A 27,584-nucleotide genomic window follows, 5' to 3' on the forward strand; every position below is an offset into this window, starting at 1 on the left:
GGCTTGGCTTTATAGATGCAAGGAATATGTTTCCCATGGCTGGGACAACTAGCACTGAGGACCACAGTCTCTAAGTTAAGGATTTTGAGATGAGTACAAGAAAAGACAATGACCTGAAAGATCAACCATGATTTTATTGATAGGTGAAGGTAGGCACAAGGATCTAAATAACCTTATCCTGCCTGTGTTTCTTATGTTCTTATGGTTTTGAGTACTATTCAATGTGTATCTGCCACTGTACTGCACATTCAGTACATGGCACTGAGAGCCAGTTTCTGCCTTTGATCCTTTTTTGATGTTATTTCCAAAATACAGGAAAGAACATAGAGCGAGGAAAAATTATGTCAGCGCTTAATTTAATCATCTGGAATACCTGAGCTGTGATATCCTTTACTTTGAGTTATTGTCCTCTATTTTATACTTTCTTGATATTAGGATTCTGTTCTCAACATAGCATTGAGCTGCATGCTCTCAGCAAACTAATGTTTCATAGCTGGTCTTTATATTTTCTATTTATGCAACGGCATTGTTTTATACCTACACTCAGATGAGAAGAACACGGATGGTTTTCATTTTCCTTATTGATTAGCTCTGTCTTTTATTAGCTGATGGGTATTGCACTTCATAGGATAAGACAGAACCCTCCTGAAATTTCTCATTTTCCCAAATCAAACAATCTTGTAACTCTGAAGTTCAGAAAGATACTCTTTTTCCCAAGGTGAAAATGTAACAGGCAAGGTGAGAGAGGGAAAGCTTAAAGAAGATGTGTGCGTTAGGATTTTCTATTGCAGAGAGAGCGCTGGGTGGTGGTAGAAGTCTACACGGTAGTGACATTTAAGAGGCACTTGGATGGGTATATGAACATGTATGAAAGGGTATAGATCATGTACTGCAGGTTGGTTTAGTTTAGTCACAGGTGGCACAGAGTGGGTCTGTTCTTATGCTGTATGGTTCCATGTTGTATAAGCAGTGGCTGAGATGGAGGTACTAATTATCTGTTTCTTATGCATTCAGGAAGGTTGTTCTTATCATACACAGAAAAAGAAGTGAGATTCGTACTACTGAACCTGTTACTTGGATTAATCTGGAAAATGCCATAAAAATATATAAATATCTTTTCAGCTGTTCTATGATACTGGTTTTTTTTAGTTTTGTTTATAGTGAAATCTTCAAATCTGCAGAGCGCAATGCATTGTGACACTGATTCATTTTAATTACAGGGAGGAGAACACTGTTATTACCATGGCAAAATTCAAGGAAATGCTCAAAGCTCTGTGGCCCTTTCAACATGTTATGGACTACAGTAAGTTGCATGGACATTTAGATTTTTAAAAAAATTTAATGTTCTTATTAAATTGACTTGATTTATTCTCTGGAATACATGGAAATTTCAGAATCATGGTGATGCAGGTGTTAGGGAGGTTGGTGGTTAGGGAGCAGAGGTCTGTTTGAGAAATATGTGTTTAAGCTTTTCATTATGGTAGGAGCTATTAAGATTTTTGATTACTGCTGTGTGATGAAGCAGGCAGCTGTTGGGGGATATTTCCTCTTGTTCTAGCTGCTATAATCTTGCTGAAATCTAATATGTCATTAACAACTGCTGTATAAATTTATGCAGAGAGAGGGAAACAAGTTGGGTTTTCTGTGGGTAGCAAAAAGAAGACAATTGGCACCGTCAAAAGGAACAATTACTTGAGCCTTGTACCTTCTACACTAGAACATCTGATTACACTTGTGGGAGTATTTTCCAGGGTTTCTTCTGATTGTCCATCAACCTGCTGTATATGTTCCGAAAACATAAAACCACCCTTCTGGAGTTGCCTTTATCATGTAACTTCCAAGACGATTGGAGGTTCCTTGGCATGCCTTCTTTACTTTTAAGTAGCAAGGCTAAGCTAGTCACCTTCCTTTACACAGAAGCTTTTTTTTGCCAATTGAGCAAGCTTCTGAAAATGTCAATGTACATAAGTTTTGCAGGTTCTTTACAATACAATTTTAAATTTGGTCCACTTTCACATCAGAGAACAGATTTAAAATTGAATCTATAAATATTGTTACATTGATCTTGTGTCCATTCGGAACATTCGTGGATCTATAAACATCAGGCAGAGGGAAAAGGGAATTCTGGATTGGGTGTTGTGTAACGAACTAAATTTGATTATGGAGCTGAAGGTAAAGGAACCCATAGGAGAGGGTGATCATAGTGTGATAATATTCACCCTTCAGTCTAAGAAGGGGAAGCTAATGTCAAATGTATCAAATAAATTACAGATGCATGAGAAAGGAGCAAACCAAAGTTGATTGAAAAGGGACACTAGCAGCGATGATGGTAGGACAGTAGTGGCTGGAATTTCTGGGAACAATTCAGAAGGCGCAGTATCAATGTCTCCCAAAGATGAAGAAGTATTCTAAAGAGGGTGGTACAACCATGGCTGACAAGGGAAGTCAAAGACAGCATAAAAGCAAAAGAAAGGGCACCTAATATAGAACAAACTAGTGGGAAGTTAGAGGATTGGGAAGATTTTAAAACCCACAGAAGGCAACTTTAAAAAAACATAGAGTGAAAATATGAAATATGAAGGTAAGCTGGCTAATAATAGAGGATACCAAAAGTTTTTCCAGATATAAGAGGAAAGAGCATATCAGTCTGCTGGAAAATGGCACTGAAGAAGAAATATTGGGGGATAAAGACATGGCAGATGAACTTAATAAGTATTTTGTGTTAGTCTTCATTGTGGAAGTTATTAGCAGTATGCCAGAATTTTGGGTATGTCAAGGAACTGAAGTGAGTGTGGTTGCTATTGCTAAGGGGAAGGTGCTTGCGAAGCTCCACCCTTTTAAGAAGAGAGGGAGGCAGAAGAAAGGAAATTATAGGCCAGTTAGCCTGACTTCAGTGATTGGGAAGATGTTGGAGCCCATTGTTAAGGATGAGGTTTCACAGTACTTGGGTGCACATGATAACAATAGGACAACTACGCAAGCACGTGGATGTCAGCGAGTTAGACTAGCGCAAAGAATTTGAAAGGAGACAGTTTTTTCTTCAGCGGTTTGATCAAGGGATATCTGTGCAAGCGCGTGGACGTCAGCGAGTTAGAGCAGCGCAAAGAGTTTAAAAGGAGACAGCTTTATAGAGCGGGCATAAGAGTAGAGTTAGACAGAGTAGGAGGGCTTTGGCTCAATCGGGCTTCAACAATAATGGGTCGAGGTGAGGTAGGTTACCTGTGAAGAATAGAAATAGGAAGTATGTCTGTGAGGCTGGTGTTCTGCACTGGGTATTAGATGTGGGATGTCCGGGAGGCTCCTAGCCTCCCAGAAGGCCACATCTGCACCACGTGTGTTGAGCTGCAGCGCCTTAGAGACTGGGTTAGGGAACTGGAGATACAGCTCGATGACCTTCGTCTGGTCAGGGAAAGTGAGGATGTGATAGAGAGGAGCGATAGGCAAGTAGTCACACCGGGGCCTCGAGAGACAAATAAGTGGGTAACAGTCAGTAGAGGGAAGGGCAAGAGTCAGAAACTAGAGAGTAACAATAAGCACTCCTGTTTGAGTACTGTTGGGGGGAACGGCCTACCTCGGGGAAGCAACAGTGGCCATGCCTCTGGCACAGAGTCTGGCCCTGTGGCTCAGAAGGGGAGGGAAAGGAAGAAGGCAGCGGTAGTAGGGGACTCTATAGTTAGGAGATCAGACAGGTGATGCTGTGGACATAGGAAAGAAACACGGATGATACTTTGCCTCCCAGGTGCTAGGGTCTGGGATGTTTCTGATCATGTCCATGGTATCCTGAAGTGGGAAGGTGAACAGCCAGAGGTCGTGCTACATATTGGTACCAACAACATAGGTAGGAAAAGGGAGGAGGTCCTGAAAACAGACTACAGGGAGTTAGGTAGGAAGTTGAGAAGCAGGACCTCAAAGGTAATAATCTCAGAATTACTGCCTGTGCCACGTAACCGTGAGTATAGGAATAGAATGAGGTGGAGGATAAATGCGTGGCTGAGGGATTGGAGCAGGGGACAGGGATTCAGATTTCTGGATCATTGGGACCTCTATTGGGGCAGGCGTGACCTGTACAAAAAGGACGTATTGCACTTGAATCCGAGGGGGACCAATATTCTGGCAGGGAGATTTGCTAAGGCTACTGGGGAGAGTTTAAACTAGAATTGCTGCGGGGTGGGAACTGAACTGAAGAGGTGGAGGAAGGGGCTGTTGGCTCACAAATAGAGAAATCTTGGAGACAGTGTGAGAGGAAGGATAAGCAGGTGATAGATAAGGGACGCGCTCAGACCAATGGTTTGAGGTGTGTCTATTTTAATGCAAGAAGCATCATGAAGAAAGTGGATGAGCTTAAAGCGTGGATCAGTACTTGGAGCCATGATGTTATGGCCATTACAGAGACTTGGATGGCTCAGGGACAGGAGTGGTTACTTCAAGTGCCAGGCTTTAGATGTTTCAGAAAGGATGGGGAGGGAGGCAAAAGAGATAGTGTCATGGCTGCAGAAAAGGAGGAAGTCATGTGGGATTGTCTATGGAGTCTCCGTGGGTGTAAGTTAGAAACAGGAAGGGGTCAATAACTCTACTGGGTGTTTTTTTATAGACCACCCAATAGTAACAGGGACATCGAGGAGCAGATAGGGAGACAGTTTCTGGAAAGGTGTAATAATAACAGGGTTGTTGTGGTGGGTGATTTTAATTTCCCAAATAATGATTGGCAACACCCTAGCGCAAGGGATTCAGATAGGGTGGAGTTTGTTAGGTGTGTTTAGGAAGGTTTCCTGACACAATATGTAGATAAGCCTACAAGAGGAGAGACTGTTCTTGATCTGGTATTGGGAAATGAACCTGGTCAGGTGTCAGATCTCTCAGTGGGAGAGCGTTTTGGAGATAGTGACCACAATTCTATCTCCTTCACCGTAGCATTGGAGAGGGATAGAAACAGTCAAGTTAGGAAAGTGTTTAATTGGAGTAAGGGGAAGCTACAAGGCAAGAACTTGGAAGCAGGAGTTGGGAACAGATGTTCTCAGGGAAATGTACGGCAGAAATGTGGCAAATGTTCAGGGGATATTCGCGTGGTGTTCTGCATAAGTGCATTCCAATGAGACGTCAAGGATGGTAGGGAACAGGAACTGTGGTGTACAAAGGCTGTTGTAAATCTAGTCAAGAAGGAAAGAAGAGCTTACAAAAGGGTCAAAAAACCAGGTAATGACAGAGATCTAGAAAATTATAAGGCTAGCAGGAAGGAGCTTGAGAATGAAATTAGGAGAGCCAGAAGGGGCCATGAGAAGGCCTTGGCGGACAGGATTAAGGGAAACCCCAAGGCATTCTACAGGTATATGAAGACCAAGAGGATAAGATGTGAGAGAATAGGACCAATCAATTGTGACAGTAGAAAAGTGTGTATGGAACCAGAGGAGATAGCAGAGGTGCATAATGAATAGTTTGCTTCAGTTTTCAGGATTGAAAAGCTTGAGCATGTAGACATTAAGAAAGAGAATGTGCTGGAGCTTTTGGAAAGCATCAAGTTGGATAAGTCTCTGGGACCAGTTGAGATGTACCCCAGGCTACTGTGGGAGGAGAGGGAGGAGATTGATGAGCCTCTAGCAGTGATCTTTGCATCATCATTGGGGATGGGAGAGGTTCCAGAGGATTGGAGGGTTGTAGATGTTGTTCCCTTATTCAAGAAAGGGAGTAGAGATAGCCCAGGAAATTATAGACCAGTGAATCTTACTTCAGTGGTTGGTAAGTTGATGGAAAAGATCCGGAGAGGTAGTATTTATGGACATTTGGAGAGACATAATATGATTAGAAATAGTTAGCATGGCTTTGTCAAAGACATATTGTGCCTTTGACAAATTTTCAGTCTCTTGGCAGTGTGGAGGACCAGAGGGAACTTGTGGTCAGAGTCTATAGGACACTCAAAGCTGCTGTGCAGGTTGACTCTGTGGTTAAGAAGGCATACAGTGCATTGGCCTTCATCAGCCGTGCGATTGAGTTTAAGAGTCGAGACGTAATGTTACAGCTATTTAGGATCCTGGTCAGACCCCACTTGGAGTGCTGTGCTCATTTCTGGTCGCCTCACTACAGAAGGATGTGAAAATTATAGAAAGGGTGCAGAGGAGATTTACAAGGATGTTGCCTGAATTGGTGACCATGCCTTTATGAGAATAGGTTGAGTGAATTTGAGGATGAGAGGTGACCTGATAGAGGTGTATAAGATGATGAGAGGCCTTGATTGTGTGGATAGTCAGAGGTTGTTTCCCAGGGCTGAAATGGCTATTATGAGAGGGCACAGTTTTAAGGTGCTTGGAAGTAGGTACAGAGGATAAGTTTTTTACGCAGAGAGTGGTGAGTGCATGGAATGGGCTGCTGGCAATGGTGGTGGAGGCAGATACGATAGGGTCTTATAAGAGACTCCTGGGTAGGTACATGGAGCTTACGAAATAGAGGGCTATGGGTAACCCTAGGTAATTTCTAAGGTAAGTACATGTTCAGCACAGCATTGTGGGCTGAATGGCCTGCATTGTGCTGTAGATTTTCCATATTTCTGTTTCTAATAGGCCAAAGAGAGCATGGTTTCCTTAAGCAGAAACCTCGCCTGACAAATGTTGGAGCTCTTCAAGGAAATTGCAAGCAGGATAGACTATAAGACCATAAGACAAAGGAACAGAAGTAGGCCATTCGGCCCATCGAGTCTGCCCCGCCATTTTATCATGAGCTGATCCATTCTCCTATTTAGTCCCACTCCCCCGCCTTCTCATCATAACCTTTGATGCCCTGGCTACTCAGATACCTATCAATCTCTGCCTTAAATATACCCAGTGACTTGGCGAAGAAGAGTCAGTGGATGTTGTGTATTTGGACTTTCAGAAGGCTTTTGACAAGGTGCTGCACATGAGGCTACTTAACAATATAAGAGAACATGGTATTACAGGAAAGATACTAGCATGGATAGAAGATTGGCTAACTGGCAGGAGACAGAGGGTTCTGGTTGACTGCCAGTGACTAGTGGTGTTCTACATGGGTTGGTGTTGTGATCACTTCTTTACATTTTATACTGTATGTCAAGTTGAGTCAATGGTTAGAAAGACAAATGCAATGTTAGCATTAATTTGAAGAACACTGGAACATGAAAGCAAAACTGTAATGCTGAGGCATTATAATCCATTGATCAGAACACATTTGGAGAATTGTGAGCAGTTTTGGGTCCTCATCTAAGAAAAGATGTCCTGGATTTGTAGAGGGCCCAGGGGAGGTTCACAAGAATGCTTCCGGAAATGAAAGGGTTATGGTATGAGGAGTGCTTGATGACTTTACTCACTGGAGGTTGGAAGAATGAGGGGGGAAATCATTGAAACTTGTCAAATATTGAAAGGCCTAGATAGAGTGGATGTGGAGATGATGTTTTCTATGGTGGAGGGAGTGTAGAACCAGAGGGCACAACCTCAAAATAGATGGAAGTCCACTTAGAACAGAGATGAGGAGGAATTTCTTTAGTCAGAGTGTGGTGAATCTGTGGAATTCATTGCCACAGGTGGCTGTGGAGGCCACGTCATTGGACATATTTCAAAGGTTCATAGGTCCAATTTAATGTCAGTGAAATGTATATAATATACATCCTGAAATGCTCTTTCTTCGCAAACATCCATGAAAACAGAGATGTACCCCAAAGAATGAATGACAGATAAGTGTAAGAACCCCAAATACACCCCCAGCTCCACCCCCCCCCGCATATGTGGTAGCGAGCAACAATCCCCCCTCCCCCCACCGGCAAAAAAAAGCAAGCTTCAGCACTGTCACCGAGCACTCAGTGTGAGCAAAGCAATAGCAAAGACACTGCAGACTTGCAGTTGCCCCAAAGACTTCTCATTTCATCCGGCATACGACATACCGCAGATTCTCTCTCTCCCTAATAAGGGAGAAAAAGATGTCTCTGTTTTTCACCGGTGAGTGGGGAGACATAACAAACAACTCGTTGGTTTACAATGTTAAAATCCGTTACGTTGCTTTTTCCAAGCTCTGTGCCCGAAGATTGCAAAGATCTTGGGTCTTCGGGCCCACAGTATATATCCTGACTCCCCTGACGACAGACGGGTCTCTTGCCATGACACCAACCGTCGATCCACACCTTCCAGAGCCCTGAGATTTTAGGCTTCCAAATTCAAGCACTGGACTCTCAGACCGAACCCTTGGCCTGCCAAGCAGCAGCCAGTTATGGAACCCCGAGAGCAGGTCCCATTCCCGCAAAGAACCGAAGTCAGCGTGTAACTCCAGGTCAGAGTCTTCAAAAGAACACTGAAAGGAAAAAATAAAGACGTTAAAGATGGAAATAGAGCTGCTTCTGAAGGTCTAAGCAAAGGAGTCACCGCTTAGCGTCATCTTAACTTTGCCCCTCTTCCAGAAATTTAAAGTGGAGCTTGATAGGTTCTTGATTAGTAAGAATGTCAAAGTTTACAGGGAGAAGACAGGAGAATGGGGTTGAGAAGACCATAAGACCATAAGACAAAGGAGCGGAAGTAGGCCATTCGGCCCATCGAGTCTGCTCCGCCATTTTATCATGAGCTGATCCATTTTATCCTATTAGTCCCACTGCCCCTCCTTCTCACCATAACCTTTGATGCCCTGGCTACTCAGATACCTATCAATCTCTGCCTTAAATACACCCAATGACTTGGCCTCCACTGCTACCCATGGCAACAAATTCCATAGATTCACCACCCTCTGACTAAAAAATTTTTTTCACATTTCTGTTCTGAAAGGGCGCCCTTCAATCCTGAAGTCATGCCCTCTCGTACTAGACTCCCCCATCATGGGAAACAACTTTGCCACATCCACTCTGTCCATGCCTTTTAACATTCGAAATGTTTCTATGAGGTCTCCCCTCATTCTTCTAAACTCCAAGGAATACAGTCCAAGAGCGGACAAACGTTCCTCATATGTTAACCCTCTCATTCCCGGAATCATTCTAGTGAATCTTCTCTGTACCCTCTCTAACGTCAGCACATCCTTTCTTAAATAAGGAGACCAAAACTGCCCACAGTACTCCAAGTGAGGTCTCACCAGCGCCTTATAGAGCCTCAACATCACATCCCTGCTCCTATACTCTATTCCTATAGAAATGAATGCCAACATTGCATTCGCCCTCTTCACTACCGACTCAACCTGGAGGTTATCTTTAAGGGAATCCTGTACGAGGACTCCCAAGTCCCGTTGCATCTCAGAACTTTGAATTCTTTCCCCATTTAAATAATAGTCTGCCTGTTTATTTTTTCTGCCAAAGTGCATAACCATAACTTTCCAACATTGTACTTCATTTGCCACTTCTCTGCCCATTCTTCCAATCTATCCAAGTCTCTATGCAGACTCTCCGTTTCCTCAGCACTACCGGCCCCTCCACCTATCTTTGTATCGTCAGCAAACTTAGCCACAAAGCCATCTATTCCATAATCCAAATCGTTGATGTACAATGTAAAAAGAAGCGGCCCCAACACTGATCCCTGTGGAACACCACTGGTAACCGGCAGCCAACCAGAATAGGATCACTTTATTCCCACTCTCTGTTTTCTGCCAATCAGCCAATGCTCTATCCACGTATGTAACTTTCCTGTAATTCCATGGGCTCTTATCTTGTTAAGCAGCCTCATGTGTGGCACCTTGTCAAAGGCCTTCTGAAAATCCAAATATACAACATCCACTGCATCTCCCTTGTCTAGCCTGCTGGTAATTTCCTCAAAAAATTGTAATAGGTTTGTCAGGCAGGATTTTCCTTTAAGGAATCCATGCTGAGTTCTGCCTATCTTGTCATATGCCTCCAGGTACTCTGTAACCTCATCCTTGACAATCGACTCCAACAACTTCCCAACCACCGACGTCAAGCTAACAGGTCTATAATTTCCTTTTTGCTTCCTTGCCCCCTTCTTAAATAGCGGAGTGACATTTGCAATCTTCCAATCTTCCGGAACCATGCCAGAACCTATCGACTTTTGAAAGATCATCGCTAATGCCTCCGCAATCTCCACAGCTACTTCCTTCAGAACACGAGGGTGCATTCCATCTGGTCCAGGAGATTTATCGACCTTTAGCCTATTCAGCTTCCTGAGTACTTTCTCTGTCGTAATTGTGACTGCGCACACTTCTCTTCCCTGCCACCCTTGAGTGTCCGGTATCCTGCTGTCTTCCTCAGTGAAGACTGATGCAAAATACTTGTTCAGTTCCTCTGCCATCTCCTCATCTCCCATTACAATTTCTCCAGTATCATTTTTCTCTCAGTCCTATATCTACTCTCACCTGTCTTTTACTCTTTATATACTTGAAAAAGCTTTTAGTATTCTCTTTGATATTATTTGCTAGTTTCCTTTCATAGTTAATCTTTTCTCTCTTAATGACCTTCTTGGTTTCCTTTTGTAAGGTTTTAAAGACTTCCAAATCCTCTGTCTTCCCACTAATTTTTGCTTCCTTGTATGCCCTCTCCTTAGCTTTAACTTTGGCTTTGACTTCTCTTGTCAACCACGGTTGTATCCTTTTTCCACTTGAAAATTTCTTCTTTTTTGGAATATACCTGTCTTGCACATTCCTCATTTCTTGCATAAACTCCAGCCACTGCTGCTTTGCCATCTTTCCCGCCAGTGTCTCTTTCCAGTCAACTTTGGCCAGTTCCTCTCTCATGCCACTGTAGTTTCCTTTACTCCACTGAAACACCGACACATCAGATTTCGGCTTCTCTTTTTCTAATTTCACAGTGAACTCAATCATGTTATGATCACTGTCTCCTAAGGGTTCTTTCACCTCAATCTCTTCAATCACCTCCGGTTCATTACACAATACCCAATCCAGTACAGCTGATCCCCTAGTGGGCTCAACAACAAGCTGTTCTAAAAAGCCATCTCGCAGACATTCTACAAATTCTCTCTCTTGAGATCCAGTGCCGACCTGATTTTTCCAATCTACTCGCATGTTAAAATCCCCCACAATTATCATAACACTGCCCTTCTGACAAGCCTTTTCTATTTCCAGTTGTAATTTGTAGTCCACAGCCCTGCAGCTGTTTGGAGGCCTATAAATAACTGCCATCAGAGTCCTTTTACCCCTGCTATTCCTTAGCTCAACCCATAAAGATTCTGCACCTTCCGATCCTATATCACCTCTTTCTAATGATTTAATATCATTTCTTCCCAACAAAGCCACGCCTCCCCCTCTGCCTACCTTCCTATCCTTCCGATACACCGTGTATCCTTGGACGTTCAGCTCCCAGAGACAGGCATCCTTTAGCCAGGTCTCAGTGATGGCCACAATATCATACCTGCCAATCTGTAGCTGTACGACAAGATCATCCACCTTATTTCTTATGCTGCGTGCATTTAAGTACAATACCTTAAGACCAGTATTTGATACTTTTTGCTTTGATTTCACTGCAACTTTATTGCACTGCAACTCATCCCAATGGCTACACATTTGCCCCATCCCCTGCCTGTCTTTCCTGACATCTTTACTGCTCACTATCTTAGATTTATTTCTGTTTTCCCCTTCCTCCGCTCTATCATTCCAGTTCCCATCCCTCTGCCAAATTAGTTTAAACCCTCCCTAACAGCTCTATTAAACTTTCCCGCCAGGATATTGGTCCCCTTCGGGTTCAGGTGTAACCTGTCCTTTTTGAACAGGTCATACTTCCCCCAGGAGAGATCCCAATTATCCAAGAATCTGAAGCCCTGCCCCCTGCACCAGTCTCTCAGCCTCGCATTCATCTGCCTGATCCGACTACTCTTGCCCTCGCTAGCACGTGGCACAGGTAGCGATCCCAAGGTTACTAAATCATCCATGATGGACTGGCGGAGCAGACCGCATAGACCGAATACCCTCATTCTGCTCCTGTGTTTTATTGTCATATGGCCCTAGCTGCTGTATGGTATAAAACTTATCAATTTTCTTCCTATATGGATTATAAATCAGAAATAATAAAGTTGAGTGCAATGAATATGTGAGAGTTATGGTATAGAGCCATAGGGTTGTGCAGAATAGAAACAGGCCATTTGGTCCAACATGTCTACGCTGTCCATCATGCCTATAAATACTAATCCCACTTCCTACATTGATTCCATATCTCTCTGTGCCCCACTCATTCAAGTACCTGTCAAGATGCCTCTTAAATATTTTAACTGTTCCTCCCTCTATTATCACCCTTGGCAACTCATTCTAGATAACAAGTACTTTAAGTGGGGGAAAATTTACCCTTCAGACCATCTTTAACCCTCCTCCCTCTGACCTTAAATATATGTCTCTCGATTTAGAGACCCATGCCAAAGGAAACGGACTCTGACTCCAATTCAGGCAGCATCTTTGTAAGCCTTTCTGCTCCTTCATCATGCTTTTCCTATAACTTTGTGACCATAATACTCCAAGTGCCGCCTAATCTATGTGTTTTTTTACAACAGTACAACAGAAATTTATGTACTCTTGTACTCAGTCCAACTGCCAATGAAGAAAAGCATACCATATGCCATCTTAACCCTTTTATCTGTCTGTTCCCATTTCCAGGAAGTGAGTACTTGTACGTCACAACTTTTTTCTTGATTCAATATTTTAGGCCTTTGCATACCACAAACTGAACAATCAGTATTGTTCTGTTTCGATAGAAGGGAAAATGTACTTTTTTCTTAAAGGAAAATCACTGCAGGTGCTGGAAATTTGAAATCAATATTAAATATGCTGGTCATATACATCAGACCAGGCAGTATCTGTGGAGAAGGAACACAGAGTTAACGTTTTATGTATCTGTTGGATTTTATTCATAAAATTGAGTGGGTACTGGTGAATCCTTGAATATTTTTATTGTACAGCAATAGAGCCCTCCTTGCAAGCACCAAATTTTAAAGGTCCAGGTAGTATCCCTATACCTGTCCTTGAATCCTGTGCAGATCAGCTACAAACGTTGTTTGCAGGCATTTTTTAACTTCTCCCTGCTTCAGTCTGAGGTTTCCACCTGCCTTAGGAAGACCACCATCATCCTGGTGCCTAAGACAAGGTAATACACCTTAATGACTTCCACCAGGTGACATTGACATCCAGCATCATGAAGTGCTTTGAGTAGCAGCCTCCCCCCTCCCCCCTCTGATCCCAGCCGTCAAGTTTCTAGCCTTGAACGCCAGGCCGGGTCTTTATGTGCTGCTATTGTGACTCCCGTCTCCCCTTCCCCCACCACCACTCTGCAACCCCGTCTCCCTCACATTCCATCATCTACTCCTGGGCCCTTGGAAGCTTCTTCTTCCTCTCACCCCAACCCTCCCCTCTCCACTGACACCACCAGCCTCCGTCTCCCTCCCCTCTCTGATCCCACTTCTCATCCGTGCCAGGTCTTTACCATCCCCTCTGACCTTCCACTCTCTGAGGCAGAGCACTCTGTCCTCAGTAAGGGCCTCACCTTTGTTCCCCTTCGCCCACACCTCAGCAAGTTCCGTGTTTGCCATGACGCTGAACTCTTCGCCGGCTCCGTCTTTGAGTCTACTTCTTTGGCAAGGACTCTCCCACCCCTACTGATGACCCCTTCTCCCATCTTCAACCCTCCTCCTCTTCATGGACACCCCGCTCTGGTCTTCTGCCTGCTCTGGATCTCTTTATTGCTAACTGCCAATGGGACATCAACCGTCTCGAATTCACCGCACCTTGTTCCCGTTCCAACCTCACTCCTTCCGAACGCTCTGCTCTCCACTCCCTCCGCACTAATCCTAACCTTACTATAAAACCCGCCGATAAGGGGGAGTGCTGTTGTAGTCTGGTGTACTGACCTCCACCTTGCTAAGGCACAGTGACAACTCGCGGATACCTCCTCTTGTTTACCCCTCGATCATGACCCCACTAAGGAGCACCAGGCCATTGTCTCCCACACCATCACCGACGATATCAGCTCAGGGGATCTCCCATCCACTGCTACCAATCTTTTAGTTCCCACACCCTGCACTTCCCGTTTCTACCTCTTACTCAAGATCCACTAACCTGCCTGTCTAGGTAGACCCATTGTCTCAGCTTGCTCCTGCCCCACCGAACTAATTTCTGCATACCTGGACACTGTTTTATCCCCCCTTGTTCAATCCCTTCCTACCTATATTTGTGACACTTCTCACGCTTTGAAATTTTTCAACGATTTTAAGTTCCCTGGCCCCCACCGCTTTATTTTCACCATGGATGTCCAGTCCCTATATAATTCCATCCCCCACCAGGAAGGTCTCAAAGCTCTCTGCTTCTTTTTGGATTCCAGACCTAACCAGTTCCCCTCTACCACCACTCTGCTCCATCAAGCAGAGTTAGTCCTCACTCTTAATAATTTCTCCTTTAGCTCCTCCCACTTCCTTCAAAATAAGTGTAGCCATGGGCACCCGTATGGGTCCCAGCTATGCCTGCCTTTTTGCTGGCTTTGTGGAACAATCCATGTCCCAAGCCTATACTGGTATCTGTCCCCCACTTTTCCTTCGCTACATCGACGATTGCATTGGTGCTGCTTCCTGCACGCGTGCTGATCTTGTTGACTTCATTAACTTTGCCTCCAACTTTCACCCTGCCCTCAAGTTTACCTGGTCTATTTCTGACACATCCCTCCCCTTTCTAGATCTTTCTGTGTCTCTGTCTGGAGATGGCTTATCTACTGATGTCTACTATAAGCCTACAGACTCTCACAGCTACCTGGACTATTCCTCTTCTCACCCTGTCTCTTGCAAAAACGCCATCCGCTTCTCGCAATTCCTCCATCTCTGCCACAACTGCTCTCAGGATGAAGCTTTTCATTCCAGGATGAAGGAGATGATGTCCTCCTTTTTTTAAAGAAGGGGACTTCCCATCCTCCACCATCAACTCTGCTCTCAAACGCATCTCTCCCATTTCACGCACATCTGCTCTCACCCCATCCTCCTGCCACACCACTAGGAATAGAGTTCCGCTTGTCCTCACCTACCACCCCACCAGCCTCCGGGTCCAACATATAATTCTCCATAACTTCTGCCACCTCCAACGGGATCCCACCACTAAGCACATCTTTCCCTCTCTCCCCCCCCCCCTTTTCGCAGGGATCGTTCCCTATGCGACTCCCTTGTCCATTCGTCCCCCCCATCCCTTCCCACCGATTTCCCTCCTGGCACTTATCCTTGTAAGCGGAACAAGTGCTACACATGCCCTTACACTTCCTCCCTTACCACCATTCAGTGCCCCAGACAGTCCTTCCAGATGAGGCGACACTTGACCTATGAGTGGGCTGGGGTGATAATACTGCGTCCAGTGCTCCCGATGCGGCCTTCTATATATTGGTGAGACCTGTCGCAGGCTGGGAGACAGTTTCGCTGAACACCTACGCTCTGTCCGCCAGAGAAAGCAGGATCTCCCAGTAGCCACATATTTTAATTCCACGTCCCATTCCCATTCTGATATGTCTATCTACGGCCTCCTCTACTGTCAAGATGAAGCCACACTCAGGTTGGAGGAACAACATCTTGTATTCCATCTGGATAGTCTCCAACCTGATGACATGAACGTTGACTTTTCTAACTTCTGCTAATGCCCCACCTCCCCTTCGTACCCCTTCCGTTATCTATTTATTTATTTATTTATCTATCTATCTATCTATTTATTTATTTTTTTAATTTTTTTCCTCTCTCTCTCTCTCTCTCTCCTTTTTCTCCCTCTGTCCCTCTCACTATACTCCTTGCCCATCCTCTGGGTTTCCCCCCCTCCCCCTTTCTTTCTCCCTGGGCCTCCTGTCCCATGATCCTCTCGTATCCCTTTTGCCAATCAACTGTCCAGCTCTTGGCTCCATCCCTCCCCCTCCTGTCTTCTCCTATCATTTCAGATCTCCCCCTCCCCCTCCCCCTCCCCCTCCCACTTTCAAATCTCTTACTATCTCTTCTTTCAGTTAGTCCTGACGAAGGGTCTTGGCCCGAAACGTCGACTATACCTCTTCCTATAGATGCTGCCTGGCTTGCTGCGTTCACCAGCATTTTTTATGTGTGTTGCTTGTAACTCCAGCATCTGCAGATCTCCTCTTGTTTAAGTAGCTGCTCATGGTGCACATCATCTCCACCTGCTCAGACTGCCTCAGCCCACTGGAATTCGCTTAGTGCTGAAACAGGTCTAGGGCAGAAGCCATCTCCTTTGCACTATACTCGTTTTTGAAGTATCTGGACAGTAAAAACACTTATGCTGGACTATTGTTGATTGACTACAGCTCCATCTTCAATACTATAATTCAAAGTAGACTTATCTTCAAACGCCTGACTCCTAATCCTGGGATTCAACAACTGCCTTTGCAACTGGATCCTTAACTTCCTGACCAACAGACTACAATTGGTAAAGATAAGCAGTAACAATGCCTCTGCCATGATTATTCTCAACACTGATGCCCCACGGAGTTGGGTCCTCAAACCCCTACTCTACTCGCTATACACTCATGACTGAGTGGTCAGATTCTGCTCTAACTCCAGATGCAAGTTTGCAGATGATATCGTGATGGTGGGATGTAGTTCAAATAACAATGAGTCGGAATACAGGAAGATAAGGAACCTCCTGACAAGGTGTCATGACAACAGCCTTTCTCTCAATGTCAGCAAAACAGAAGAACTGGTCTTTAACTTCAGGAACAGGGGTGGTGCTCATGCTACTGTCTACATCAGCAGTGCCGAGATTGAGGAAATTGAGAGTTAAGTTCCTCGGAGTGAACATCACCAATAACCTGTCCTGCTCCAACCACATTGATGCCACAGCCAAGAAAGTTGATCAGCAACTTCTACTTCACTGGGAGGAAAAAGCAATTTGGTATGCTGCCTTTCACCCTCACTGGTTTTTATCAATGCACCATAGAAAGCATCCTATCAGATGCATTATGGCTTGGTACAGCAACTGCTCTTCCGTGACTGCAAGAAACTGAATACACAGTTGAATACATCACAGAAACCAGCCTCCCTTCCATGGACTGTCTACACTTCCCTGTGCCTCAATAAAGCAGCTAGCATCAAAGATCCCACCCATCCTGGAAATTTCCTCCTCTGCCCCCTGAGCAGAAGATACAAAAGCCTAGAAGTATGAACCGGTGGGCTGAAAGGCAGCTTATATCTCCCTGTTATAAGACAATTGAATGTTTCCTTAGTACATTAAGATGGCTCGACCTCACAATCTGCTTTGCTGTGACCTTGCACCTTACTGTGTTCCTGCACTGCACTTATTCTGTACTACCTCAATGTACTGTTACAATGAATTGATCTGAATGGTCAGCATGCAAAACAAGTTATTTTACTGTATCTCGGTACATGTGTCAATAATAAACCAACTTACCAATAAACTGGTTTTGAGAGTTCAAAAGATGGAAATCATTACTGTTGCATAAAATTTACTATTCTTTGGGATATTTTCTCCAAGTACTAAGCCTGTTTCTAGAGAATACAAAATGATTAAAAATTCATGACACCGAAGGAGACCATTTATCCCATCTGTCTGTGCTGGTTGAAAAATTTAGTATAAGACTTTGGCCAGAATTAGGCTATTCAACCCATCGAGTCTGCTCCACCATTCCATCTTCGCTGAGGTATTTATCTCTCTCAACCCCATTCTCCTGCTTTTCCCTATAATCTTTGACACTTTTACTAATTATAAAGCTATCAGCTTCCACCTTGAATGTTCTCAATGACTTGGCTTCCACACCATCTGTGACAATTCCACAGATTCACCACCCTCTGGCTAAAGAAATTCCTCTTTATCTCTGTTCTTTTATTCTGAGGTCATGACCTCTGGTCGAGGATTCGGCCACAATAGGAAACATCCTCTCCACGTCCACTCTGTCTAGGCCTTTCAATATTTGATAGGTTAACTTGTGCTCAGAGGTTCATTGTTCCTTCACGCCATGGCTCTTCAAGTATGTGCCCAGGATTTATTGAGTATTATGTTTCCTGAGGTTGAAAGATGATGAAAAACTAAGCAGATTGGACCTCTTGAGGTTAGAATGAAAGGTGATCCCAATAAAGCGTATACAGACTTGACAGGGTTCATGGGGAAATGATGTTACCTGTGGCTGGCAAGGCTAGGTGTCGTAGTCTCAGAATAAAAGGTTAATTATTACACATTGGGTGGTCAATCTTTATGAATCTCTATCTCGGAGGGATATAGGTGTAATTTCTACATATATTCAAGGTAAATTTTTTGATGTAAGGAAAGACAAAGAATGTGGGGTTAGTGCGGGGAAGTACAAGTAAAGGATCAGTCATAATCTTATTGAAGGACAGAAAAACACAATGGACCAAATAATCTAATTCTTTCAAGCAGTGAGTTCTATTCTCTAACTTTTCTGGCATTTAAAACAAATCCTTACTTTCTTTAAATCTGTGTCCTCTCGGGAGCTTTTAATCCTTTAACAAAGGGAAATAATAGTACATATTAACTATATTTAAATCCCTCATAATTTTATATAGCTTAATTAAATTTCCTCACAGTTTGCTCTGAGGAAAGCAGCTCCGACCTTTCCAATTAGTCCTTTCAACCAAAAAAGAAAATCCAGTCCTGGCAACATTTTCAAATATCTTGTTTGCACCGTCTACAGTAAAATCACATTCTTCTTGTCATATGGTGACAGAACCGAAGAACTATTCAAACTGTGATCTGACAAGCATTGTGTAAATTTGTAGAATGACCTTTCTAATAAAACAAAAGATTTTTTTTAATATCCAAGGTATGGTGCTCTTTTCCATCCTTCGTCTATCACATACATCTGCCGGTGGCGCCTGTAATTTTATCTTTAATTTCATTGATGCAAACTCCAAAGGAAACCCCAATTTCCAAAACCTCAATAATTTGAATTGTGAATAAATGTTTTGCTGTAACTAAGCATTCTGAAAAGTGTAGATTTATTTTGGCATGCCATGGTGTTTAGATTTTTAATTATTTTCTGTAGTTAATTTTAGCTATTATATAAACTAAAATTACTGGGTTTTCAAACTGTAGTCGTAAGTGTACCAGTTCAGAGGCTCATGATATAAATTTATGAAGATGGAAGCAGGTTCTTGCTCTTATTCAAGGTAGATGTGGAAAATGCACATGTGCACAGAGGCTGCTGGGCACGCGTAGTGATGACAAATGGCATGCAATGTAAATTTTGACAGTACTCTTGCAAAATCATGCACAAGACTGATATGTGTTGGAGGCCTTGTACTCCACAGCAAGCTTTACCTAGTGGGGTGACTGCTTTGATGTCAATTAAAGGGGGCATAATTTTACTTTGCTTGCCACCAGTTCCTGTTGAGTTCCCTGTTAAATGTTTCTCTTAGGATCCATACTCCCCCTTCTAACTAGTGTCCTCATTGTCCCTGATTACCTACTAAGTCACCCTCCCCAACACAAACCACATTCTCTCACCCCACCTTGACTTGGTTCTTTCTAACCAGGTAACCTTAACAGAGACCAATCTATCCCCATAATTCTCAAACGCGAGACTCTGCAGATGCTGGAAATCCAGAGTAACAGCCACACACAAATTGCTGGAGGAGATTAGTAGGCCAGGGAGCATCTGTGGAAAGGAACATAGAGCTGGCATTTCAGGCTGAGATCTTTCCATAGACGCTGCCTGACCTGCTAAGTTCCCGCAGGTTACCCATAGTTCTCACTCTCCCTCCACCCACTTCCAAGCATTTTAGAATTTCACTACCATTGGGTTTTGGCGGGGATAAATGATGAAGTTAAATGAAGCCCTTGTGTCTCTCAACAGAATGCCGACTGGGCACTCTAAACTTTCAACCCACGACACTGATCTAACAGCAAGCTTTGAAATACTGGGAGAACAAGTTGAGTAGATTACTGTGAGAAAGCTGAATTGATTCAGTAATGAACCCAGGCTACTTCACAAAGCTTGGCACTTGAGCACATGTGTTGATTCAGCTCCTTCGCACTCTGGTACAGTGTCTTGTCTAAGGCAGTTCACTAAATGATGTAATCAACAGCTATTGTTTAGATAAAGAGGACTGATTCAGCAGGACCGTGCATAGGGAGAGCAGGTGCACAACTAGCGGAATGAGACATGAAAGCCCAGCAGCAATTTCTTAAAGGGCTGCCATTTATCACCCTCCTAATAGGGTGAGTGAGCTCAATGGTTTTTGCACACGTTGTGCCAGGACATTACGAGGATCCCAAATGTAGTGTAAAAATGTGTAAGTGCATTTCATTATTGAATGGAAGCTTGACCTCTAATTCCAGACTTGATATAACGTTATTATTGTTAGCCTAACAAGTATGTGCGTCATTAGATAGTTAATGAATAGGGATGATTTATTACCATGGGGAATCATTCAGGCAAGCCTCACAATATCAGCCTGGAAGTCCACAGGATGAAGGTGTGAGGCACAGCTTTGAAGCCTTTGATCAGTGCTGACTTATGGCATAGTTAATGGTCAGAAATGATATGGGGTTTTAAAGGCACTTTTCACACCAACGTTGTAGCCCCCCGGCCAACCTCAGGGTCGCTCAGCTTGCTGTCGTCTAGGGAAACAGCCCTCGGCCTCGCCAAACTGGGGAAAATGTTGAAGAATTCAAAGTAAAGTTGATTATATTGTAAGTTTCCATAGATTAAATCAGAGTGGATGTATCAAAACAGCTAAGGTATTTGTGAAGGCTTTGCTGCAGATTTACACTTTGTCATATCATATCATTTTTCTGGAACCAGGCATGGTGCATGGTTGAAACTGTCCTATCACTGTATGGGCTTTGTCTGTTCATTCTTCTCTCTTGGACCGCTGCTCAGTGTTGCAAGTATTTTTATGTCTTTGCAAGTAAATGATCTAAAGAGAATCTGATCATTGTATCACACTGATATATTACCCAAAATGATGACGGCTATACCATACACCCATCCAACTATACACATGTATGGTATTGATATAGCACTTTGACTTCTGGCAACTTGATAGGAGCAAGCATTAAATCATGTGACATAGAATCTTAATGTTGGTACATGGGACATTTGGCTGGGACCTTTCCTTAAAACAGGATCATCATCTTCTGCATATTCTGCAGAACTCATGAGATCTGTCTGCCATGTCTGCCAACTATGTGTCAAGTAGTCTTTGGAACAGGGTGACCTTCATTTGCACACACAGGAAGTCTTTTGCCTTCCATGTTATGCAGCAGAACATCTGCTTCACCAATCTACACACACAAAAAATGCTGGTGAACACAGCAGGCCAGGCAGCATCTATAGGAAGAGGTACAGTCGATGCATTTCCTCTACGGCCTTCTCTACTGTCAAGATGAAGCCACACTCACGTTGGAGGAACAACACCTTATATTCCGTCCGGGTAGTCTCCAACCTGATGGCATGAACATTGACTTCTCTAACTTCCCTTAATGCCCCACTTCCCCTTCGTACCCCATCCCTTATTTATTATTTTTTTTCTTTTCCCTTTTTTCTCACTCTGTCCCTCTCACTATAACTCCTCGCCCATCCTCTGGGCTTCTCTCCACCCCCCCCTTTCTCTCTTTCCAGCTCTTGGCTCCATCCCTCCCCCTCCTGTCTTCTGCTATCACTTCGGATCTCCCCCTCCCCCTCTGCCTCCCACTTTCATATCTCTTACAATCTCTTCTTTCAGTTAGTCCTGACGAAGGGTCTTGGCCCGAAACATCGACTGTACCTGTTCCTATAGATGCTGCCTGGCCTGCTGCGTTCACCAGCATTTTTTATGTGTATTGCTTGAATTTCCAGCATCTGCAGATTTCATCGTATTTGCTTCACCAAATTGCCAGGATGGCAGTACTCTACCACTGTATTTCCTGGCTCTGCCTATTTCCTGGCCACTGTTGTGGTCAATTTGTGTTGTGCACCATCTTGGGCGTGTTTTTCCCACCCTGCACTCTCTGTAAAAAGTGAAAGTCAGTGCTGCTTGCACAAGGGAAAGGTTGTGTTGAGAAGATGGTTGATGTTCATCTACTCTTGTTACATCTAGTGAGGCTTGATGTAGGTAACATATGATTTGAAACACGCACAGCAGAATTTTAAATAGAATTTAGATTAAATGTCATACGATCAGTTCATATGAAGGGTCTCTGCAACTCATTGTGACTACAAACTCTACCCATTGTCATCCATAGCATAAACCAGTCATAAAAGTGTACAGCCTAAACAGGCCATTGTCTAATTTCAGTAAGAACTTTGGAGATGAAAAAAACAACTAATTTGGCTGCTAAAATCTCATCTTATTTTGTTTATTGCCACTTCACAATTATTGGACATGGTGATTGATAAATTAGCTTTTTTTTAGTTCATTACTGGGATATTAGCAATCACTGACACCAGCATTATTGTAAATCTTTTGTAAAGCAATAGACAGAAGGAGCTTAAGAGATTCACCAGGATGTTGCCTGGAGTGGGGGGCTGTCGTACTGAGGAGAGATTGGATAGTTGGGTGGGAGGGAAGGTTTGGAATAGCTTCAAAGGTTGACAGAACACCGTAGACCAAAAGGCCTGTACTGTGCTGTAATGGTCTATGTTCTATGTTTATTCTCATTGAAACACAGAACACTGAGGGGTGACATTATGGACAGGACATAGAAAAGCTAGATAGTCAGAATTTTTTTTTCCCTGGGCATATAGTCTAGAACTGGAAGGTGCAGGTTTAAGGTGAAAGAAATTTAAAGAAGATCTGAGGGGCATTATTTTTTTTTCACAAGAGCGAAGAATATCTGGAATGAACTACAGAGCAGGTGGTGGAGGCATATGTAGTTACAGTGGTTAAAAAACATTTGGACAGGTACTCTGATAGGAGAGGAATAGAAGGATGCAGTCTTAATGCAGCATATATGTTTAATATATGTGGACATCATGGTCAGCATGGGTGGGTGGGAGGGATTGTTCAAAAGAAGCCATTTCGGTACCATTTCTCCACCACATAATGGATTTGGTACTACCACTTGGACATGAATTTTTAGGCAATTATCAGATTATTATACTGCTAGTTATTGGAATTGGCTGTGCATAAATTAGCTGCCACATTTCCTACATTACAGAGTGACTACATTCAAATGTAAAACTATGTTATTGATTGTATGGTTCTGTATATTGGATGTAGAAAACACAATTTAGCTGCAAGTTCTTCTTTGTTTTGAATTTCCTTAACACTGATTGAGCGATAAGTTCTCACAGCTGCCGCATTACACTCAATTACTTTGAAATCCCTCCTCCATTGTAGTTCGTAAAAGAGATCCTCTTGTTGACTATTCTGTCATTAATTGGTACTCCGTTTAGGACTACACTGCAAGGCAGTACTTGACTACAGTGTTTTTGATCCAGGGAAAAATGACTAAAACATACACAAAGAAGCAAAGGAAAAAGAATTGTTTTAAATTGCTGGCTGAGTGATCGACCAGTGACGTGTTTTGTGCTCAACAGTTGCTCTAACGTCTGAGAAATGCTTCATTCTCCATAGGAGGAAGAGACAGGCAGGACATTACCATGTGATTTCTTCAAAATGGAAAAGGCACAACATGGCCCATTTCCCCAATAGTGCAAACCACAGCCAAATTCTTTCCCAAAGTCTCTTACAGTTCATCTGTTACTCCTGGTCTGATAAGTTTGTGAGTTAATTTTGGAGAACATACAATGTGTTTTGTATGTGCCTGTCAGAACAAAAGGCAAGAATAACAGGTTTAGGGAACCTTGGTTTTCAAGAGATACTGAGGCTTTGGTTAAGAAGTAAAGAGGAGGTGCATAGCAGGTATAAGCAGGTAGGAACAAATGAGGTACTTCAGAAATTAAGAAATGCAAGAGAACACAAGAAAGAAATCAGGAGGGCTAAAAGAAGGCATGAGGTTGCCTGAGCAGGCAAGATGAAGGAGAATCCAAAGGGCTTCTATAGATATGTTAAGAGGCAAAGGATTGAAAGGGTTAAAATTGGTCCTCTGGAAGATCAGAATGGTAATGCATGGAGTGGATTTTTTAAATTTGTATTTAATTGGGAGACGGACACAGAGTCTAGAGAACTGAGGCAAAGCAGCAACAGCAAGGTCATGGATCCTGTACGGATCACAGAGGAGGAGGGGTTTGCTCTCTTGAGGCAAATCAGAGTGGACTGATCCCCAGGGCCTGACAAGGTGTTCCCTCGGACCCTATGCAAGGCAAGTGCTGAAATTGCATGGGCCCTAGCAGAGATATTGGAATCATTCTTAATGACAGTTGAGGTACTGGAGGATTGGATGCTAATGTTGTTCTGCTGTTTAAAAAGGGCTCTAAGAATAAAGCAGGAAATGAAAGGCTGCTGAGTCTGACATTGGCAGTGGGAAAGTGACTGAAGGTATTCTAAGAGACTGGATATATGAGTATTTGGATCAATGGGGATTGACTAGGGATAATCAGCATGGCTTCATGTGTGGTAGGTCATGTCTAGCCAATCTTACGGAGTTTTTTGAGGATGTTACCGGGAAAGTTGATGAAGGCAAGGCAGTGGATGTTGTCTACATGGACTTCAACAAGGCACATGACAAGGACCTACATGGGAGGTTGGTCAAGAAGGTTCAGTCACTTGGTATTCAAGATGAGGTAGTAAATTGGATTTTACACTGGCTTTGCAGGAGAGCCCAGAGAGTGGTAGTAGATGGTTGATTCTTTGATTGGAGACCTGTGACTAGTGGAGTGCCACAGGGATTGGTGTTTGGTCCGTTGTTTTTTGTCTTTTATTTCAATAATCTGAATGATAATGTGGTTAACTGGATCAGAAAATTTATGGATGACACCAAGATTTGGATTGTAGTGGACAGTAAGGAAGACTATCAAAGCTTGCAGCAGGATCTGAACTAGCTGGAAAAATGGGCTGAAAAATGGCAGATGGAATTTAATGCAGACAACTGTGAAGTGTTACAGTTTGGGAGGACTAACAAGGGTAGGTCTTACACAATGAATGGTAGGGCACTGAAGTGTGCTGTAGAACAAAGGGATCTGGTAGCATAGGTCTATAATTCATGGAAAATGGTGGTACAGATAGATAGGGTCATAAAGAAAGCTTTTGGCACATTGGCCTTCATAAATCAAGGTACTGAGTACAAGAAAGGCCAGACAGCATCTCTAGGAAGAGGTACAGTTGACGTTTCAGGCCGAGACCCTTCGTCAGGACGAAGGGTCTCGGCCTGAAAGGTCGACTGTAGAGTCCTGACGAAGGGTCTCGGCCTGAAACGTCGACTGTAGAGTCCTGACGAAGGGTCTTGGCCTGAAATGTCGACTGTAGAGTCCTGACGAAGGGTCTCGGCCTGAAACATCGACTGTAGAGTCCTGACGAAGGGTCTCGGCCTGAAACGTCGACTGTACCTCTTCCTAGAGATGCTGTCTGGCCTGCTGCATTCACCAGCAACTTTGATGTGTGTTGCTTGAATTTCCAGCATCTGCAGAATTCCTGTTGTTTACTGAGTACAAGAGTTGGGGTGTTACATTGAAGTTGTATGAGACACTGGAGTGGCCTAATTTAGAATATTGTGTGCAGTAGTGGTTACCTACCTACAGAAAACATGTCAATATGATTACAAAGATGTTTCAGGGGCTGGAGGACCTAAGTTATAGGGGAAGGATTAAATAGGCTAGAACTTTATTCCTTAGAATATAAAAGATTGAGGGGAGATTTGATAGAGGTATACAAAATTATGAGGGGTACAGAGAGGGTAAATGCAGGCAGGCTTTTTCATTTGATGTTGAGTGGGTACAATTAGAGGTCATGGGTTAAGGGTGAAAGGTGAAATGATTAACGGTACATAAAGTCAAACTTCTTCACTCAGAGGAAGGTGAGAGTAAGGAATGAGCTGCCAGTGCAAGTTGATGCGATTTCGATTTCAACATTTAAGAGAAGTTTGGATCAGTATGGTACGTGGACGGGAAGGGTATGGAGGCCTGTGATTCTGGGGTTGGTCAATGGAACTAGACATTTTAAATGGTTCGGCACAGACTAGACTCTATGACTGTAGAAGCTTTTATTGTATGTTCACTTTTCATAAGTAACTGCAATACTTTTTTTTCCTTAAGGAATTCCATTATTTCACTTGTAGGAAAAAAAGTAATAGGAATGCACCTGCATTATAAGATGGTATTAAAATCTCTTTTAGATCATTTGGTTAACACACTTGTGTCCTTGGAATGCACTTAAAAGAGGTATCAGTGTCCAGCTTGAAGACTTCGTCTCGAGTAACCATGTAATAACACTTTGTCTTCCTACATTATGGGGTGCCCACTCCGCCTCATTAGTGGATCCCATGGTCCTTTGTGCCTTAGACTCTGGGGTAGTCAATTTGTATCTCGTGCCTGATTAGTGAAAATTGATTTGGAGCTCACATAAAAAACAATCATTCTTGAGGAATGCATGGCACTGGTATGACTGGCATTCTTGGTCCACTTTTTTGAAGTGTTACATTTGATATTATTAAGGGTGCTATTAGCTGTGAGTATAAAGGACAATTATTTCCTTTATAATCAACAAACTCAGGAAACTTGCAAGGCAATGTCCTGGAATGAAATGTGAGATTGAGCTCATAGTACATAGAGCAATAGGCATTTCGGCTCACAATGTTGTGCCAGCCTGTTAGCCCACTCCAAGATCAATCTAACCCTTCCCTCCAAATAGCCCTCCATTTTACTTTCTCTTGAAATCACAAGGAGAGTCTGTGAACTTTTATTTGCTTTAGAAGATTGCAGGTTTCTGGCATTATCCCCACTGCAGCAAGTGTACTGGAATCAACAAGGCGGGGGAGGCAAATGCTCTTTTTCATATTTCACACTTCTGTTAAACAGCTGAAATATTTATTGTGACTTTTTAACTAAGATAGAAAGTTAATGTGTTATGTGTGTCATTAAGTACTTAATAACTCTGTGCTAATGATACTGATTGTATCTCATTTATTTTCCACTGATTACTTGCTCGAGCTCAGTATTGGGAATATTTCTACGTACTGGGTTTTTTTTACATATATTGCCTCCTTTTCTGAATGCTTTTCTATAATGAGCAGAACTTTCCAGTCAATGGCGTGATTACAGCAACTTTGATGAATGAGAACCAACTCCAAGAAGTTACTCTGTATCATAGATTGCAACCTATTGTTTGGTAATCTAATTATATTGTAGTAGAGGAGGGAAAACAGGTTAGGGATGCAGAAGAAAACACTGAGTGTTTAAGTAACCATGAAACAAAAAAAAGCCATTCCTCCAGTAATGGCATTGCTGTTGGTCCAGGGGCCTTATCACTTCCCAGCTGGACTTCAATGTTTATTGTCAGTTTGATAAATTTAATCCTTGCATTGTTCAGATGCAAAATTTTAGGTTATGAAAAGCACACTGCTGCGATCTGTTCTCTGGGATTAAGCTGTTCTTGCACATGCTCCAACTTTAGTGCTGTCCAAAGATGTAATAATAATTTTTGTTTTGGTGGGGAATGCAAGGTTCTAATCACCAAAATGAAAGTATAGATGTTTAGCCCACATTGGGTAAACAAACCTATACTTTCATTTTGGTGATTAGAACCTTGCATTCTGCTGTTGGCCATGAACTTCCTGCTTTGCATATCAAGCAGAGGTGATCATACACTATTTGTCAACGCAAGTATTTTGGTGGTTCTTGGCAG

The 27,584-nt window shown here is 43.1% G+C and overlaps 1 protein-coding gene across 9 annotated transcripts in view; it reads left to right on the forward strand.

Moving 5' to 3' along the window:
• adam22 (ADAM metallopeptidase domain 22) overlaps window positions 1–27,584 on the forward strand; it is a 356,035-nt gene that overhangs the window by 90,804 nt on the left and 237,647 nt on the right. For all 9 annotated transcript variants that reach the window (XM_063044159.1, XM_063044161.1, XM_063044160.1 and 6 more), the window contains exon 5: window positions 1,221–1,303. In XM_063044159.1, the coding sequence (XP_062900229.1) occupies window positions 1,221–1,303 (83 nt within the window). The remainder of the gene's footprint in view (window positions 1–1,220; window positions 1,304–27,584) is intronic.

This window comes from Mobula hypostoma, chromosome 3 (genome assembly GCF_963921235.1).
Source record: "Mobula hypostoma chromosome 3, sMobHyp1.1, whole genome shotgun sequence".
NCBI classification, from domain to species: domain Eukaryota; kingdom Metazoa; phylum Chordata; class Chondrichthyes; order Myliobatiformes; family Myliobatidae; genus Mobula; species Mobula hypostoma.